Here is a 19,830-nt window from a genome sequence, read left to right on the forward strand (position 1 = left end):
GGGGGTGCAAACTGTAACAACACACTGTTGTGTTTTACTGCTTTGGAAATCAAGTTTAAAATTTTGTTTAGGAAGTGCTGCTACTTAACTAAAAGGCACTTCCTGACTTACTGTGGGTGTGTCTAATTAGTCTGTCCTTTGGAATTTTAATTGTAGGCCTATTATCTTAATGGCTACTCAGGGAAAATCCTATGTTTAGCAGCATTCCATTGTACTGTTCTCTAGCATCAACACTCATATTTTATAATCAACTGATCTTACAGATGTCACTTGGTGATCGTGAATTGAAAAAAAAATCCCTGCAATTTCATGGCTGGATTAGTTAAATGTTATATGCTTTCATCTCTCTGATGGCAAAGCTAATAGAAATCAAGAATACTTCCTCCCTCTCCCTCACTCCATCTTCTGTCTTAAATCTGATTTGTCAGTTTAATAATGTGTTCACTTTTTTTCATTGTATTCCTTTGTTATATATGGTCATGCCAATTCTCTTCCAGAATATGATCTGAGGAAGTGGGTCTGGCCCACAAAAGCTCATCACCTATTAAACCATCTTGTTAGTCTTTAAAGTGCTACATAGTCTGATCTTGCTAAAACAAAAGGAAAAACTAACACGGCTACCTCTCTATTACTGTCTAATCTTGGATTTCTTAATTTGGAGTGAAGACCAGAGAAGTAATAAAATGTGCACTTCCAGGGATAGGGAAAGAGGAACTGAAGCATTCTGGAGAAAACCAAAGTGTAAAGGCTTATGAAGAAGGAAAATATTCCTCACTGAAAAAAATTTCAGAAAGAAAATGCAGATCAAATACAGGTGCTTGGAATATTTTTTTGTTGAAAGGTCATTTAACACTCTCCGCAAAAGCGACAAGGAGTCCTTTGGCACCTTATAGACTAACAGATATATTGGAGCATAAGCTTTCGTGGGCAAAGACCCACTTCGTCAATTCTCTCTCTCTTTTTTTCTTGTCCTGTGGGACAACAGAGTGATGTCATCACATCACTCTGTGTCTCGCCTGCCTTCTCCCTCCATCCCCACTCCCTTTTCCCCAGTGCTCGGAGAGTCTGGGTGGCTGCGCCGCAGCCTGCCCCAACCCCAATGTGTGGGTGGGGAACTGGGCCTGCCATGTAGCAGCCACTGCTCCCCTGCCGGCAGTTGGGGGAAGAGAGCCAGGGCTGGTGTGCGTGGGAGAGAGCTGGGGCTGGACCGACCAGGAGGCAGAGAGAGCCTGAGCTGGCCTTGTCTTGGCGGGTGGGGGGGGGGACACAGGTCAGGGTTGCCACACCTTGGCCTGGCCTTTTCTGGTGGCCAGGGGGAGAGCCACAGCTGCCTACCCCCCCAGAAAGGGGGTGGTTGGCAAGCAAACCAAGCAGGGGGTGTAGCCCCCAAGTTTCTAATAAATATAGTGACTAATACAGCATTGATGGTCTTGAAAAGATAAGAAGAGAAGCATGTGACGTCTGGAAATAAATTATTATGCAGTGCAAGAGCAATGTACTCATAAATGTTTGAGGTTTTGATCATCAACCAGATGTTCCAGGTGTGACAGTTATTGCACTGTTGACTCCTCTTGGTTTTTCCAAGTGTGCCTGCTCAGGTGTTAGGCCTCTTGTCTTTACATCTCTCGGCAGAATCACATGAGTCTCCCACTCTCATACAAGGTACTGACAGTTCTCTTTATATCAACCATGATCACTATAGCAGTACTGTTCCCTTCAGGGGCATGACAGTGGTATCTAGTGACCAACAGCTTTCTTAAAGAAAAGTGTAAATTATGTAGAACAAAAAGCATTTAAGAAAAAAATAAATGTGATATCTCTGTGTCAGCCTCTCCTCAAACTGCTTTTGACACCCACCTATCACCCATCCCCTCCACATTCTGGAATGAAAATGCTATTTAAAACCATTTGGTCTGGTAGGTCCCAGCATTGTGAAACAAGCCTTAAAACATTTATGGAAGGAAGATAAGTTCACAAATCCAATATCTAACAGCTGTGTCCTTTTTCTTTCTAGTGTGCAACTACATGTTCATATCTGGGAACCCATTCTGTTGTGTCCTTGTTGTTCTCGTCGCTCCAAAAGAATTGATTCACACCAGAAAGTGTTCTGTGTTTGGTTATAAGAACTTTGCCTTGCTGACCTGGTTGCATAGTGTTCTTACCATTATTTATTACATGTCAAAATCCATAGCCTAAGATGCAGGGACTCCTGCACTATTCACATTGTTGCATGTCATATGCATTTCTGTCATGCTATGTACTTATTTCTCTCAGGCTCTGGATGAAAAACTGGCTCCTGCTCACTTCTGGTAAAATGGTGGTGATGTTATTTGGGCGAGGACAATACTTCAAGGAACTGCCAAGACTGTTGTTCTCTCTTGTGGGCGTTCTCTTTGATAATCCATATAGTGTGGAGTTTAACTCTTTCTGGATTCTGCTGCATTTAGATGCTCAAACTACAGTAGAAAACGACATTTTCCCCCAATCTTCATATAGCTGAGAAAGTGCCATCGTTGTTCTCTGAAGAGATGTTCAAAAATTATCTATGCTATCTCACCTTCCAATCCTATTACTGCATTACCCTCTGTTGAAGTCAAGGCCCCATGCAAGCTTCAGGATAGAGCATGTTCCAGTGGATAGGGATCATACTGGGAATCAAAAAACATGGGTTTTGCTCCCTGACCTGCCAGAGATTTGTTGGGTCCTTTGTCAAGTGACTTAATCTTGTCTAAGCCCCCCTCTATAATATGGATGTGCTTACAAAGAGTGAAATTCTCTAGGCCAAGAATATCTAGGAGGGTATTATTGGTGGCAGATACTTGGATATGGAAGTGCCATTTAAAATCAAGAATACTCCCTGAGCCTTTATTTTTAAATTGCTACTTCGTGTGTAGTGCTACTTTTTAAAAATTCTTACTGAATAATTATTATAAGATGGCTCTTTAAGTAGTAATCAGTTGAAGTGAAGAGTATGGTCTTTTGTACATTGAAATAAATGTATTTTAAATATAGTACCAAGATACCACAATGAAGAGTGCATTTGAAATGCATAAACATGGTTGGTTGGTTTGTTTTTAACTTGAAAAAACATCTAATTTCCTTCTTTCTAACTCTATTCTTTTGTTATTTGGCGAACTCTTTGGATTGGACAGAAACAGTAATTGCCGTGGATGGCTTTTATTTTTAACAAAGACATCAATCTTTGTGACAATTTGAATCAAAGCACTTCTGTTAGCAGCTCCACTTGATATCAGCACAGTTATTTTCAGTGCTGGCTTTTTCTCAATACCATAATGCCAGCAAACTTTGTTTAAGAAAGAGGTCTACATGATTTGTCTATTTATTTTATATGCTGCTATTGTTTTCAGTGACAAATTATAGAACACTTATTTTCTGTAAACCATTACTGTTTCTCTTTGCACCAGTGAATTAATTTCATTTTTGTTTATTGGGGAAATATTTTCTGAAGCATGAATTCAAACAGCATTAGTAAATATTTTAGAAGAGCTAGACTCCATTCCTGCAATGCAGAGAACTTAGGTGCACTGCTGCACCTACACCAAGCCTTTTTGGAGTGAGGGGTGCTCCGCACAGGGGCAGAAAATAGCAGGATGGGAGCCGTAGTTATATTGGTAGCTAAAAGAGAGGAAAAATTATCAAGCGTCTGTTTAAAAATGTAAGATCTGATCACTGCCCTAAAAGAAATTGTTACTGCAGAAATTCTTTCCTGGATTTTTGTTTACTCATTTTGGGAGCACTCCAAGGGTATGTCTACAGTGCAGGACAAAGTCGAATTAAGATATGCAACTTCTGCTACATTAATTGCGTAGCTGATGTTGAAGAAGCTTAACTCAGCTTTTGGCATTGTCTACACAGCAGGAAGTCGAAGGAAGAGCACTCTTCCTTCAATTTCCCTTACTCCTCATGAAACCATGGTTACCAGCATCAACCAGAGTGCCACTCTCATGTTGAATTAACTATCTTAACTAGACTGCTAATTTGAACCCGGGAATATTGACTGCGTTGATCTTCCTCTATAGTGTAGACATACCCTAAAGTAGGGGTAGAGAACCTTTTTTGGGTTGGGGGCTGCTGATACACAGAAAAATCATTTGGGAGCCACACACGAGAAACCAGACAACCCACCTAAATCCTCACTGACGTGGCCCCCAAGTGAGAAGGGGAAAAACACTCCCCAGATTCCTCTCACACACCAGAGCCTAAGGGAGCCCAGGCTAGTAGATTCTTTGTGCTCCAGCTCTGCTGGCTCCCCAGTGTCCTAAGCCTTGGGGGACTAGATCCAGGTAAGCTGGGGGCCACGGGCCTGAGGTTTCCCACCCCTGCTCTAAAGGCTTGTGTGAAGGCATGTGCTTTTAAAGACCAGTTTCACTGTGACAACTAACATTTAAAATCCTGAAACAAAACCGTTGGTGCATGTTGGATGCAGACATTCACTAGTACAGTACTTCTTTATAAAGCAAGTATAGTTTTCCTGTTTGTGCTAAACATTAAAATAATGGGAGATGATCTAATATTTCTGCCTGAAAGTATGCTCCTTCCATGTAATTGAGAAGAAAGAGATGTAGTCTATTTATACCACCAAACAACTGGAGCCCAACTACCTCCTAAATTTTAATAGCTTTTACAGTGATTATTTTTTGATGTTGGGCAATTCACTTTCAGTTTCCTCATGTGCAAAGAGGGGGCAGTAGTACTTACCTATTTTGTATGCCCTGGCGAGAGTTATTTAAGATTTGTAAAATCCTTTTGAAATGGAACAAGCTAAGTATTAAAATATTAATGGAATAATTCTGAGACCTCTGTTCTTAATTATTGCTGTGTGCACTGGTTTTCTTTGGTTAAACTTTTTAATAAGTTTTTCAGTTAATAGCAAAGATGAAACTAATTGAGAATCTGATTTGAACCAGGTACTTGATAGCATTTTGAAAGCTTTCAGTATTGCATGTAATACTTCTGTGTTCAGGGATAAAAATCTTCTAATGTTTTTCCAAAGCACCATGTGAAGCATTGTCTTGGTAAAATTCAGTTGCCAGAATAAGGGAAACAGTTTAATTTACTCTGATCTATCTTTGGCTATGTCTATAGAGCTGCATTATTTCAGAGTCTGCGTCTACACAGCAAGCTATTATTTTGAAATAATGGTGAGTTGGAGGACTTCTTACTCCAACTCCTGTAACCCTCATTTCACAAGGAGTGAGGGAAGTTGAAGGAAGAGTGTTCTTCCTGCTGTGTAGACAGCACCAAAAGTTGAATTAATCGATTTCAAATTCAGCTATGCAATTGATCTAGCTGAAGTTGCATAGCTTAATTTGACTTTTGCCTTGCTGTGTAGACATGCCCTTAGTGAGGTTCTGGGAGATATTACTTGTCCTAATTCAGCATGTCCTCCAGTGTTCCCTCTAAACTGTAGAGCAGCACAGCTTCACAGGTGATAAGCAGCTCCAGCCAGTCGGAGGCTCAGGACTCCATGCATAGAGCTGACTGACTGGACGGGGCTGATTAATCACCTGTCAAACTGTGCTGCCCTGCAGCTTAGAGGGAACATTGATCTCATCCCCCGCGGCCCCTTAACATGGTTTTTCTTTCTCTCACATGAAATGCATCTATCTCTAGTAGAAGTGATAGACGGGTAAGTATGGATATATATGTATACACACACACACATGCAGAGTGCCAGATACTATTTCTGTGCAAAAGTGAATGAAATGCATGACAAAAAGTGACATTTTATAGTTTTAGGTGTCCAAAAAGTACACAGATCTGCATTCCACTGAAGTGGGCCTGACTGACAAACTCATTAACCTTCCAGCACTGTCGGATACACAAACACTTCTCAAAGAAAACCAATTTACAAGAAAAGCAAGATTCTTTTCAAAGCAAAGAAATTATTTGCACAGACCAAACTAGTACCCTGGTCCCAGCCCTATGCACACCTGCTCAATAAAACTTCTAGAATGTGTATTTTATGTGTTTCCTTGCCAACCAGCCTCCATAACATTCCTGGTATGTGCCCATTGAGCTTCACAATCTCTACAAATGCTGTGGGAGATTTTTGATATGGGTAAGTCTGTGTTGCCAAAGCCTTGAAAGCTATTGAAAAACTTAGGAAAGCTATGAATAAAATGGCCAAGGAATACCTAAGAAGCATGAATAAATAACCACATTTTGAGGAGACCCTGGCTACAAGAAATGACTCTAGCACACTGCATGAGTTCAACAAAGCTTGAGATGCAAAAAGGGTGAGAGATTTTAAATAAGTAAAAATGGCTGCTCAGAAGTACAAGCAAACTCTTTTAAAAAGGGGGGATGGGAATGAAGAGCTCGTGGAGGCTAAGAAAATTATGAAGGCAGAGAATAAACTATCAAAAAACTCATTCTGTGGTAGTAACACATACAGGCTCCAAATTGTTAGCTTTTTTGAGAACCAAGCCACTACTTTGGGTGCTTTTTATGTTTTCTTACTCTGATGTTTATTTTGCTCTGTAACAAACCTTTCTAACAGCATGAACAAATCTCTTGGCTTTCATTTATTCATGTGCAATATGGTTGATTTGAATTAAAAGTGAATTACATAGTTTCCTATGCTGTATGGTTTTGGCTTTGTAAATAATGTTTAATAGCTTTAGAAGCACAATTCTTTGACAACATTGTATGTAAGAATGTTCCCCAATAGGAGGTTTCTGGAGGGCTTGTTTCCAAAAAGAAAAGCAGATGGTTATAGACAGTTATTCTGACCTGCTGGGCAGAATGGAAACACAAGTGAGCAGTGTTGTCTAGAAGGCCAGGTATGATTAGGGTAGCCTATAGGCTGAATCTGTGCCAGGGCTGAACTCTGGCATTTCTAGACTTGTCAGTTCAAAGCCCCAGCACCTCAGGCTTGATGTATCTGTTGACTGTAAAAAGAGAGAAAAGCTGCTTAATCTGGGGCACCTCTTTCATTACAAATTAAGCTTTGGTAGACTTGTATTTATGCTGTTTCAGCATTATTCTGTTGGTGGCTTCTGCTGCCTTTGATCATCTGCTTTTTGCCCCCTCCCTCCTAGATTGAGAGCACATAAAAGGCATAATGAAGATAGTTTTCCCACTAGTTCAGTTCTCGCTGGTGTGCATGAGGTCTTGGTGGCACATGAGGGCAGTATTTACAGCTCCTTGTGCCAGACTAGTGAATTTGACCCTACGACTGTTCTGTTTAAATCTAGGGTTTCCTGAGGCACCACCCAATCATATGTTGCACAGCAAAGTACTTCAGAAGTAAAGCAAAAAAAAGTCACAGGCATACTTTATTAAGTCTGTATTTCATCTGAAATGTTGATTTCCTAAGGGCCATTATATAAGTCTGGATAAAATATTCTGGTTTAGGCTTATGTAAAATGTCTTTTTTTTTTCTGTCCTTAAAATGCTTGGAAGTGTATCTAAACTTTCCTTTAATATAAGCATGCAGTGCATTTTTAGGTTTATTATTTAAACATCTCAGATGATTTTATAACCGTGTATGTAATTGATGCATCATGATAATGACTTGATAACTGAGTTCATCTGCACTGCTATTCTCGTAAAAGCCAAAGTAGTAAGCAATCAATACTAATGCAGAATTACCTCAGTATGAACCTCAGTACAACTCTTGTTAGGGTCTACTCTTGCCTTGTTGCACATATCAGTTTAATTCCTGCATTCATGAGAATTATGTATGCCCAAAGAAGGCAAAATTGACTTTGGTACAGATTGGACCTCCCTGGTCTCGCACCTTTGGAAACTGACCCTTCCTAAAGGAGGGAGTTTGCTGAGGTAGGGGAAGTCAGCCTCTTGGGCCACAAGGCTCCACAGACAGCTGCTCCCTGCCAGGGCTCTCTGGTTCAAGGGCTCTCTGATCCAGCAACATCTGTGGTCCTGGTGAACCATATTGCTGGACCAAAGTGGGGGAGGTTATTGTTTTATTAAAGATCCATCTATTGCTTTGTGTGCTGACAATGTTTAATGTTCTCTTGAAAACAATGTGATCGTTTAATTTAGTAAATAATTTTCTTGTATATGTAACTGTTGTACCTGTGTTCTTTTGCATATCTGAAGTGATGCTGTGTTTGGCAGAAATAGAAGTGGTCTTGTTTGTCCCATGCCTCTTTATTCTTCACTGTTTTTTTGTTTGTTTGTTTTTGTTTTGTTTTTAAAACCTCAGCTGAACCATGTCTCTCTTGCAACAAAAATGTTTTAATTTTCTTTGTATATAAGGAGTTTTTCCTGGTTACTGATAATATTGTGGAGGACACATAATGTACATATATACATACAAATATATGACTGATTCCAACTAAAAGGCCCACTCTTGTCTTCCAGAGCAATATTGACAATGTACATAAAATATGATTTTATCATGCAGTGAAATCTTGTTATATATGTTGTGACATGGCAATAACGCTGCTGTGTTAAAGGGCCTCTTAGCATTTTTTAGGAATATATACCTTGGCTAGCTTAATTCCATATTGGTTGAATTTAGATATAAATACCTTGTCTTCTATGTTTAATATTCTTTCTGATTTTATATTTTAGACCTAAGAACCATTTTGGCAGTGTTTAAGCTGCTCAACAAGGGACGTGCTAATGGATGACAGAGAATTTCCTACAAATGGTCTACAGGTAGTCTCAAAGGATAGACTTCATGCTGGTGACAGTGTGGGAAATGTAGGAACTCATCTGGCTTCTTCATCTGATGAAAATGAAAATCAACTTGAAGGCAACAGAAGTGAGGTCCTGACCAGCAGTGACAGTTCAATGGGCGTGCATGAAAAGGTTGAGCAGGACACTGTCAATAATAATGAAACTCTGGACAGTGTAGACTTTACACTGAGCTGCACAGAAGATGAAATTGAGAAGAGTTCTGAAAATTACTGTGAGGACATTCACAGAGAGGACAAGCCTGCTCTAGAAAAATGGAGAGATGGAAAAAGAAGTTCAGCTTGCAAAACAGACTCCAGTAGAAAACCTACAGGTACTTTTTTAAAAATTACATGTTGTTTGTTTTGTTTTGAATAATGAAGTCCTGGTTCTATTCAGTGAGTCAGTCACATTTACAACTAACCTATTGTAGCAGGGTTTACTCACCACCATAGCACCTCCTGCTGGTCACAACAGGAATTAGCTCTGTCTATTGAGCGTGCTGACTCCTGGAAGGTATCTCACCAGTCATCTCTTTGCTCTCCCCATCTCTTCCCTCTGGCTCTGGACCTGAGTTGTTTCTTTGTTCTGCGGTGTCCACTTCAAGACACTATCCTCTAGCGGTGCCCACTGTTCTGTTCTCTCCCCTTCCAGTGGTATCAGAAGTCCTCAATCCGTACACCCGCCTGAGTAGCCAACAACAGTCCCAAAATCTAGCCCCTAGCCTCAGGTGCAAACTGCAGTCTGTAAAGGCTACGCTCTGGTTCCCGACCCAGGGACCCTTTGGCAACAGCCATCTCCTACTGTCCTCTCCCCTTCTCTGCTTGTGACCCTTGCACTTTCTCAGCCCTTGTATCAAGGCCCACAGCCTGGCAGATATCAGGCTGGAGCTTCTGTTCAGCTCCCCTGAGCCTGCCCAGCACTGCCCTGTCCAGGGTGCCACTGATTCCCTCCCCTACTGGGACCCAACTCCTTCTCCCATGCTTGTCAGGGTGAGAATGAACTCCCCTCCTCTCTGCAGCCTTTTTCTTGGCCCCAACCTGGCCTTGATTGGCTAAGTTTGCACAGGCTTCCTCTGTCTTGCTTTCAGCCCTGTCCCTGATGCAGTTGGCTACACATAGAGACTTGTTTTCAATTACAGCCACTTTCCTTACAATGGTATTATTTATTGACTTGCTGACAATAGTAAATCAGATGCAAAGTACAGACCGTCCTACCTTCAGGAGCTCAAAATCTAAAAGAGAGAGGGAGGGGATACATTTCTGACTGAAGTCCAAATACAGATAACATATTTCTTGATCATTTGAGTGTTGAAAGGCAAGATTTTGGTGTCCTTTTAAGGCATCAACATTTGAAAATTTGGCTTTAGTCACAAAATATCTTCAGCTAGAACTGCTATTACCATAATTTATTTAGGTTTCCCAAGCTTAATAAATATTCCACTAGGTACTTCTAAAATAAAACATCCATAAAATAGGTGTATAGCTGATGCCAAGTTTTTAAGATTGTATAATTTACTTTTCCAAATCTAACTCTAGATCTTTTTAAACTAAGTGGCTATGGACAATGTTTAAAATATTGTGTGACATGTTCTGCTTGTTTCAAATGTTCCTTCCTTTTGTGAAAATGTTTGTATTGCTATTGAATTTTACCATGTTAAGGTTTATACTTTTTGTAGAATTGCAAAATATACTGATGGATACAGTGCATTTTGCTTTAACCCTATTGGTATTTTGGAGGATTTTTTAAAAATTATTGGCTAGGATTTGGTGATGCCCTGAATGGTTTTTTTTTCCTAAGATTTTTTTTTTCTCTTTGTTGAAATTTAGGGAGATCATCTCAGTAATTAATAATGAAATTGACTAGCCATGTACTGTAGCAAGCATTTTCAAAGTCACTTGTTTCATCTTGCCCCACCAAAGCTACACAGTAAATAATCATTTTGTTTTTCCCTAGGAATATATGTTTTCAAGCCAAGGTTTTACAAACACATTCTTGGGCATCTAGTCCGGGATGGAGAACCACTTTTGGCGTGGGGGACATTGACCCATAAAACAATCATTTGGGAGCCACACACAAGTGAGAATCAAAACAAAAAACAAAACCCCTCACTGACGTTGCTCCCAAGTGATGAGTGGAAAAAATCTTTCACAGATGGGGCTCCCAATTGAGAAGCAGAATAAAAAAGAGAGGCGTCCACCTCACTTCCCTTTACTCCAGCCCTACAGGGGAGAAGGCTAAGGGATTAGGGACGGATTAACTCTTCTGGCGGGTTCAGGGCTAGTAGATTTGTGGGGTCCCATAGGCTCTGGAGTGGGACCAAAAATGAGGGAGTTCAGTATAAGGATGTTAAGGAACGGGTATTTTGGTAATCGTGTAGTTAATACAATTTGTATCGACTACACAATTAGTCGATAAGGGGAGGCTCTCTCCCGGACCACTGCGCTTCTGCATTTTAAATATAGTAAGAGCTCAGCAGTTTTTAAGATGCAGAGGCGCACTGGACCTGGACCCACACGAGCCTAAAATCTCAAATACTAGACAATGGAATCCCATGGAAATGGTGTGATGTAGTGGGGGTATCTGGCTGGTTTCTATGCTGGCTCTGTGGTAACCCCCACTGGCTGCTGTTGGTACCACGGCCCAGCAAGACAGGGGATGAGTCATTATGCAAAGAGGGTGTCTCAACCTGTTTGACCAGCTACCCCCCAGGGAGAGAAACAAAGGAAGGTGGAATGCCGCCCCTGGCTGGGGGGCAGGGCTGGAAGAGAGTTAGTTAGTCTCTGTCTGGGATCATGGAGGAAGCAGCCTAAGCAACAGGTTGGGGGTTTAGAAGTTGAGACACCCCCCTCCCCCCATATCAAGGGGGACTGAGGCATCCTAGGCCGGCCCAGTAACCAGATAACATCTGTGCTGTGCTGTATCCTGAAGAAGCAATAAACTCCCTCTATTCTACTGGCTGGTGGAGTCTGGTCGTGCCATTTCGGGAGTGCAGGAGGCGGGGGAATCCCAACACGTCACAAATGGCAATATATTAACAGCAGAGAGTTTAGTACACATAATCTTAATTAAAACTTCAGAGCTTCAAGACAAACTTCAATGTTTTGAATTCTGCAGGATCTGAGAAATTTTGTTTCTCACCTCTCTTTTTCCTCAGGGGTGCTAATTCCAGGGATTTCACCTGAAGTTTTAAAGTTTTAAATATTTGTCATTCTAAGTGTCTTCGCTCTGGTGCAAATATAAAAGAGCAAGTCTGCGGAGCAGGGGTCTCAAACTCAGTTTACCTAAGGGCCAGTACCAGTCCTAAGATCCTCCTAGTGGGCACTTTGGCAGGGCTCTGGGTAGAGTGGTGTGGATCTCTGGGCATCTTTCAGCCCAGCTGTCAGCCTCTGCTCTATCCTGGGCTCATCTGTTAACATGCATGGTTACACGCAGGCTCCCACCAGTACTAGGAATGTTAGCGTATAGTCATTTATGCGATTTACCTTTAAGCCTGGGCTTATCGGTTAATCCAAACACTAACCCCTCCCACTTGCTGCCTCTGTATTGGAGCTTTTAAGCCAGTTCCCCACATGTGCCAGTTCCTATGGAGCTGCCTGCCCCACATCTGCTGCCCTCCACAAAAGCAGCAGTGCAGGTAATAGGTGGGAGTCAGTGTTCAAGGGGAGTTGGTTTAAAAGACAACTCCCCATGAGCGCCAGATCCCACGGAGACACCTCTCTCTCTCTCTTTCTCTCTCTCATTCACACACACACACTCTGTTCTCTTGCTTCTGCTGATAGAGAAGCAGCAGCACGGAGGGTGAGGGGACATGTGGCAACAGTACGTGCAGGAAACTGACTTTCAAGCTGGCTCCCCACGTGTATCCACTCCCACAGAGCCATCTGCCGTCCTCCCCTGGGTTGGCTTTTAAGCTGGCTCTCAGCGCATGCCAGCTTCTCAGGTGGCAGGAGCTGGTGCTCAAGGGGAGCTACCAACAAGCACCGACTCCACAGAGCCTCCTCCCCCTCCCTTGCTGCTGCCTCTCTATCAGAGGCACCAGCGTGGGGGCAGAGTGAGTAGGTGGGAGTCAGCTTTTATTGTTTAACCAGTTTACTGATTAATCAGAATTTTACATCGCTATCATAGATAAAGGCATTGGCTCATACTGCTAAAAAAGCACTGATTCCGTCTTCAGTTACGCTGTTGTTGAAGTCAGCGCAGTTACTTCTGACTTACTTGTCAGTCCCCGTAATACACGAGGTTCGAAGGGATGTCGGAAAGGATGAGACCACAACTGGGGGTTTCAAAAAGCACAAACTGATTTTATTTTGATGGCGCCAGACAATCATCAGAACAAAAATTAAACAGATTGCCAGACAACACAAAACAATTCCCTGAGGCTTTTCTAAATCACAATAATTTCCAATAACTGCCCAGGGGTTAGGAACAGTTGAATTAACACTGGTATTGTCCATAGGGCTGATTATTTACACAACTTTATACAAGGAAACAGTAAAAAACCTAAACCACAACTATTTATAAACTAACTTAGTAACTTTTTAGCCACTGTCACTTGGCAAGCAATAAGGACAACTAAAAAATCAATTAGGATAGGGATGATGGTGGGGGGCGGGGGGTGTGTTATACCAGTTCTGGAGACAGCAGGAACACAAGTACCGGTCACATGCTCATAAACTGTCTCCACTCGGGTCGACCAACTCGGAGTACGCTCAGTAAGACTCAAGAGCGGGGGGTGCAAGGCGTCTGGGTGATCAGGCCAGGCGTTCACTCAATGCGAATCCCCAGTGAGAGAGGGGCTGCCTGCCTGTTTTATTGCCTGTGAACTTATCACCCCATAGGTTGGTTTTTGCTGCAGTGGGTGGAGTAGCAGGCCTGAGCACCAGTCAGCCCACTGGCTGATCTGTTACTGCAATGGGTGGAGCGAGCAGGGGAAGATTATTAATTTACATGCCCTTATATGGAAAACACTCCACCTCACAGACAGAGCCCCCTATACCAGCCTCAGAGGTATTACAGGCTATGGCTCCCTGCGACGGGCAGCCATTTCTGATGTTCTGCCTCGGACATTACTAAATTACATCAGAATTGCAGTGGATCAATGTGAAGGGTAGAATTTGGTTCAAGGTGGGTCAGAGTATGGCTGCTTGCTGATCTGGAGCATGCTTTTTAAATTAATTTTATAACTATGGTGCCACAATGGCTTCATTAAAATGTAATTTTTCCATGACGGCAATTGCAGAGTATGGTTTACTCAGAACTCAGGTTGTACCTTACAGATCATTAGGATTTAGGGTAAACTAGAGCAGTGGTTTTCAAAATTGGGTTGCGGACCCACCTAGGTAAGCCGTTGGCAGATCTGTAATGCTTAGATTATCATTGGCTTTGGTTCACCTTGTCTGGAAACAGTGAGCTGAAGCCAATGGGAGCTGCGGGGCTCCACGTCTGTGGACATTTAAATAAGCAAAGAGTTGCAGGTCCGCCAGCAGCTTGCCTGGGCTGGCCCACAACCCAACTTTGAAAACCACCAAACTAGAAAATATGTAATTAAGAAGTGCAGTCTGAGGTCTGACATTTCTTTAGGAGTAAAGGTTTTAAAGAAGTTAAAAGCAGTGTTCAGGAACAGGAGGAAAACATAGTTAATGATCACATGACAAAGTTGTGGGGAAAAAAAACTGTTCTTTTGAAACAGGTTTGGTTTCATCTCTAACGTATCCTTCAATAAAAATGTTTAGGCCAAAGTTGGCTGAAAACAGGCATCAATTAATAGTGGAAAAGCACAGGTACAATATTGGAAAAGCAGTGTTAAATTACACTCGTATTTTGGCTGGTAGTAGGCCCCACATTTGCATCTACCTATAGAGATTATCAGTACTCTTGAGTAAATTAAGCAGGGGAAAGGGTGTAGCAACTGTACGTGGAAAAGAGTAGTCTTCGTTGGAACATGTAGCATTGTGAGCTCTAAACTCTATTCCTAGTTTAGCATGCAGAGAACACAAATGGAAGGCCTGCAAAATTACAGCTTTAGAAGGAACCAGGATGAAAGCACAACCACAGACTGCTCAGAGCACAGCCATCAAATGTGCTGGTGCTCAGTCTTACAGTTTTAAAGTAGGGAAGGCCTTAAACTTGTGCAAACTGGTTTTCAGACAGTTTGGGGTTTCCAAAAGTTAAACCCTCATGACTAGATTAAAGTTTCCTATCATATTCCAGCCATGAATGAGTATATTCAAGTTTGTCATAGATGAGGAATACTTCTTGAGTTGTTGTCTAAACATTTTTTAAAACGCCTCAAATGTTTTTTTTAATGTCATTACCAAAAATAGTCTGTCATTAGTGTATATTTTATATGTTGAAGTTTCTTATTACTCATCTCATATGCTTTAAGTTACATCCTTTGTAGACACAGCTGAGATTTTATTTAATTCAATATTAGAGCCTTTCTGCTGCTTTTATTATATGGGTCTATTTTAAGAAAGTTGTGATACTCTACGTGTTGACGATAACTTTTAGTCATTCATTATAAAGCTATAGTCTTGCCAAATTTCTCAAATTATTTCAAGAGTTGACTTTTTAAACATTAATAAAAGACACGAATGATTGGCAGCAGTGGAAGTCAAAGCCTTCCATGTGCTCATGAATTTGAGGTAAATGATAGCTTATTCTCCAAACCCATTCACCCCTTTATGTCTTTGCTAGGATTTGGGGGGGGGGGGGTAAGAGGGAGGAACCTGCAAATCAGTGTTTTTTTCTTTCTTTTTATTGGGACACTTGTCCACTTGGAACTATACCTGTAAGGTATTGCTTATGGTACTACCTGTGCATATTTAAATAACTGCTGTAAACTCTGAATCATTCCAGGGAGGGGTGATGCAAAAAATTAAGTGGACTCCTTTTTGAGGAAAAAAAAGGGTATCTCCATTTCTGCTGCCATCCTTCGCCATGGGCAGGATATGCAAGCAAAGAGTGTTTCCCTTATTGGATGAGCCATTATTCTGTATTCTCCAAAACAAAGTAGGCATAATGTAGTAACTGAATTCTATTTTCTTTTAGGCTGACACTTTCCTTTCTTGGTCTCATGGTTGGTTTGTTAATTTGGAAAGTTTGAGGAAAATCTCATTCCTCATGGAGTGAAAAAGTAATGTTTCCCTTTAAAAAGAGACTTAATTGCTCAAAATTGCAGAACTTAAACTTCAAATTTAGAATGTGGTTAGGCTATCTAAAGAATTGGCTGCCTTGCTAAAACTTAATCTGTACTCTCATTTACACCCAGTTTTTTTATTTCTGTAATTTATTTCAGTGAGGGGGTCAGAAAACAAAGTTTTTAGCTAAATACCAAATTCCTAAAGATTTTTGTGGATCCAGATCCAGGGAATGATGAGGTGAGAGATTAACATAGGGAACCAGGAGATCTCTGCTTGTTTTCCCTTGTAGTTTAGCTGGGAGCTGAGCACAAGTGAGATGCAGTGATGATGGAATTTGTGTGATGGAACTGAATCTGTCTCTCTTACAAGGCTTTCAGGTCCTGCCATCTGCACCTACAGAATTCGTAAATGCAGTTTCATTACACATGAATAACTTTTTAATGCTTAGATATTCATACATACCTATGTATCAAACTGAATTTACCACCTCTGCAATTACATATTGCTCTAAGCTTCCCCAAAACCTCTCAGGGAAGTTGCATCTGCAGAATCCTTCACATAACTGCCAGGGTTTCAGAAGGGGCCCTTGAATAATGGGGGAAGGAAATGGCAGGAGGAAATGCCACCAGCCATAATAAAAATAGTCATGTTCTTCAAGAAAGCTAGTGTTTAAAAACAACTTTGAAGTTTTTTAAACAAAACCATTTTTGAGTTAGGAGTCCACCAAAAAGTCTTGTAAGTAGCATGTCTTCAAAATTAATTAATCTTAAACTTCCAGCAGCAAAAATGCCTCTTTGGCTCAAGGCCATGTTACAAAAGAACGTTTTAGAAAATGTTCAAAAGGGTTGAAATCAGTATGACTGTAGAAAGTGTTACAGCCTTCATTATATGAAGTTACCCAGACCACTACTCTCTTCCTGAATTATGCAGAACAGTTTAAACCGAATTGGGCCACTGCAGCCCTTTAGATGAAAAAATGCATGAAGTGTACTGTATTAGGGTTCCTCAGAGCCATGCATCACTGTCCGCCCCTCTGTTACACCTTACTTTAACAATACCAGCAGCTTTGTTTTAAATTTCCTAATAACACTTGCATCATAATTTAGATGGGTTTTTATTTCCATTTAAAGGAATTCCTTCAGTGGGCCCTGCAACAGTTGAGAGAGTGAATGAGCTCCTTAAAGTTACAGAGTCATTGCATGATGAAGATGTTGATGAAACAAATGCGAATGAACAGACAAAGCAACAAAACCAGACTTTGCAGTCACTCTTTTCCCTGCTTCGAAAAGAGTTTGAGCAGATGGACTCAAGGATACTCCCTCTGTGTCTGCATCAGGTATACTATGTATTAGCATGTTGTTACATGTGATTATATTTTATACTGTTTGTTGTCCTTAAGCTTGTCCTTGCTAGGGAAACCCCCCCCCCAAACCTTGAGTGTGTGTTACCTAACACATTAAAATCCTACTGTAGACAAGTAAATGGGTAGTTTTAAGATGTGTTATGAGAGAGGTTTTCCTTGACTATCTAGTTCATGTTAAAATTACAAATTGCCTTGTCTATATTATGCTTTAACATATGTTAAAATCCTACCTTTTCTATGGATATGGTCCCTGAGTTTGGTACACTCCATTTGAGGGACATACATCCCTTTAAAATCACTTGAAGATTAAAGACATTGGTATTAGTAGCAATAGATTGGTTTTCTAAATCTCTCTCTCTATATAAAAACATTTTACCTGCAGGATGACAGAGTGATGTCATCATGTCACTCTGCATCCCACCACCCTCTGAACTAGATAAGATCACAAAGAAAAAACAATTTCTTGCCATTTCAACCAGAAAGGGCATTGTCTCAATGACTTGATTACCTGCATCCTGCTTCAAAAACATTTTAACACCAGACTTGAAAGATAATCCTCTGAACTGTCATTCATGCTTAAATTTGACACTTTATACCTAGGTCTTAACAAAGGTACTAATTACCTTACCCATTACAAAGATAGCTTCCCCAATTATCACCTCTAATATCATTAACTCACAGACATTTACCTCCTCCCCCCATTCCCTTCTGTTCTGAAATTTGATTTGTCCTTTTCCTATGTGTTCATTTTTTTTATTGTATCCTTTGGTATATATGCTCATGCCAATTTTCTTCCACTATTTGATCTGAGGAAGTGGGTCTGGCCCACGAAAGCTCATCACCTCATAAATCATCTTGTTAGTCTTTAAAGTGCTAGCTACATAGTCCTGTTTTTTGTTTCAGCTAGACCAGACTAACAGGGCTACATTTCTGTCACCCTCCTCCCTCACTCCTCAGTGCCACAGGGTGGGAACCTCACGACTTCCCCTCGCAGGGGGGGGCCAGGAGCCACGCTGCATCTCCCATCCCCCTCATAGGGTGCAGGAACCACAAGCTGCATACCCTCCCCAAAGCCCCTCAGCCGAGACCCCACACTTTCTAGCCCGCTCACTCACCACTCTGCTGAGACCTCACATCCCCAGGCCCCTCACTGACCACTCTTCTGAGACCTTCCACCAAGACCCCATACTCCCAGCCTGCTACTGCCCTCTCCCCTTGGCCAGACACCTACTCCCAGCCTGCTCCTACACTCTCCCTTGGTCTTGCACCCTCCCCCCTGTCCAGAAACCTGCCCTCAGCCCGTTCCTGCACCTTCCCCTGGCCAGATACATACACACACACACACACACACACACACACACACACACACCCCCGAGAGAGGGGGGTTGGTGAGCATAGCAAACAGAGGGTGAGCCCCTTAATAGTATTTTAATCTGGAAATACTCTTATCGCAGACTTCTGTTTCCAGCATGAACTTAATGTATGGATGGTAAGGATTGTTCCTACTTAGTTGAAGGTGGTTTTATCTGATTAGTATGTGCTGATGATTCTTTTTCCATGTTACCTGTCAGTTTAATAGCTGTCTTAAGGCTACATTAGACTAAGGGAATAAGCAGTATTGTAATGTGTACAGCTGTGGATTGGAAAAGTATGTGAGAATTAATGTACAGCTATTTATTTCTGCCAACAGGTGAATGGCTTTGTTTCCCTGCAAAAGGTGACTGGGAGTGTGATTATAATATAACATAGCTATGTGGCTATGACCTTTTGTACTGTAATATAGTTCATTAGTGTTGTTTTTCTGAAAGATGGCTCCACAGTAAGGATGTTAAGCACTAATCGACTATTGGATAGTTAAGTTGACTAGTCCATTTCCTCTCCCCTCCCCCATCCCCCACTGCCACTATCTAATAGAGGCAGCGAAGAGTGGGTGCTTCAAAGCGACAGCACGGCTCAGCTGTGCGGCGCTGCCCCTTAAAGCAGCACCACATGGAGCTGACCTTGGGCTCCATGCAGCGCTTCCCCTTTGAAACGCCGCAGAGGCATTTGCATGGAGGCCTGGGTACACTGGGGACTCCCCAGCTGATCCTAGGTTCCAGCGCAGTGCGCAGAGCCCGGAATCAGCTGAGGAGTCACCAGCTGATTCCAGGCTCTGGGGAAATGTCCCCAGCTGACACCAGGCTCCATGTGGTATTTCAAAGCAGCAGTGCAACATGAGGTCTGGGGGGCTCTTGTACATTTCAAAGCTGGCACGCTGCATGCAGCCCAGCGTCAGCTGGGCTTCCCACTGGCTCCAGGCTGCACACACAGTTCCACATTCCTCCTTTGAAATGTACAAGAGCCCCAATGAGGGCTCTTGTACAATTCAAAGGAGAAATGCAGAAGTACCTATCGACTAGTCAAGTAGTCGATGGAAATTCCATCTGCTACTTGACTAGGAAATTACTCAAATCCTTACTGCACATATTGTCTAAAATGATACATTTCAGTGGAGCCCTTTAGCTTCCTTTTTCTTGTGGTGTCTGACAATGCTGCTTGACAGTTTTATTCTTTTGCCATCATAGTTGAAAACAGGGCATCCGTGTTCTCATTTGAAGCTGTTCTTCAGTTGATTTCGATGGCATAAGGGGTTCCTTGCTATTGAATTGCCCC

At 41.8% G+C, this 19,830-nt stretch overlaps 1 protein-coding gene across 6 annotated transcripts in view; it reads left to right on the plus strand.

Moving 5' to 3' along the window:
* CNST (consortin, connexin sorting protein) overlaps nt 1-19,830 on the plus strand; it is an 87,774-nt gene that overhangs the window by 19,395 nt on the left and 48,549 nt on the right. For 5 of the 6 annotated variants that reach the window (XM_075924905.1, XM_075924907.1, XM_075924908.1 and 2 more), the window contains exons 3-4: nt 8,566-9,004; nt 16,946-17,151. In XM_075924905.1, coding sequence (XP_075781020.1) covers nt 8,617-9,004; nt 16,946-17,151 — 594 coding nt within the window. In that variant the 5' untranslated portion in view covers nt 8,566-8,616. Of the gene's footprint in view, nt 1-5,223; nt 6,261-8,565; nt 9,005-16,945; nt 17,152-19,830 lie in introns of those variants that run through there. The other variant, XM_025190793.2, reaches the window with a different exon arrangement.

This window comes from Pelodiscus sinensis, chromosome 3 (assembly GCF_049634645.1).
Source record: "Pelodiscus sinensis isolate JC-2024 chromosome 3, ASM4963464v1, whole genome shotgun sequence".
In the NCBI taxonomy this organism is placed as follows: domain Eukaryota; kingdom Metazoa; phylum Chordata; order Testudines; family Trionychidae; genus Pelodiscus; species Pelodiscus sinensis.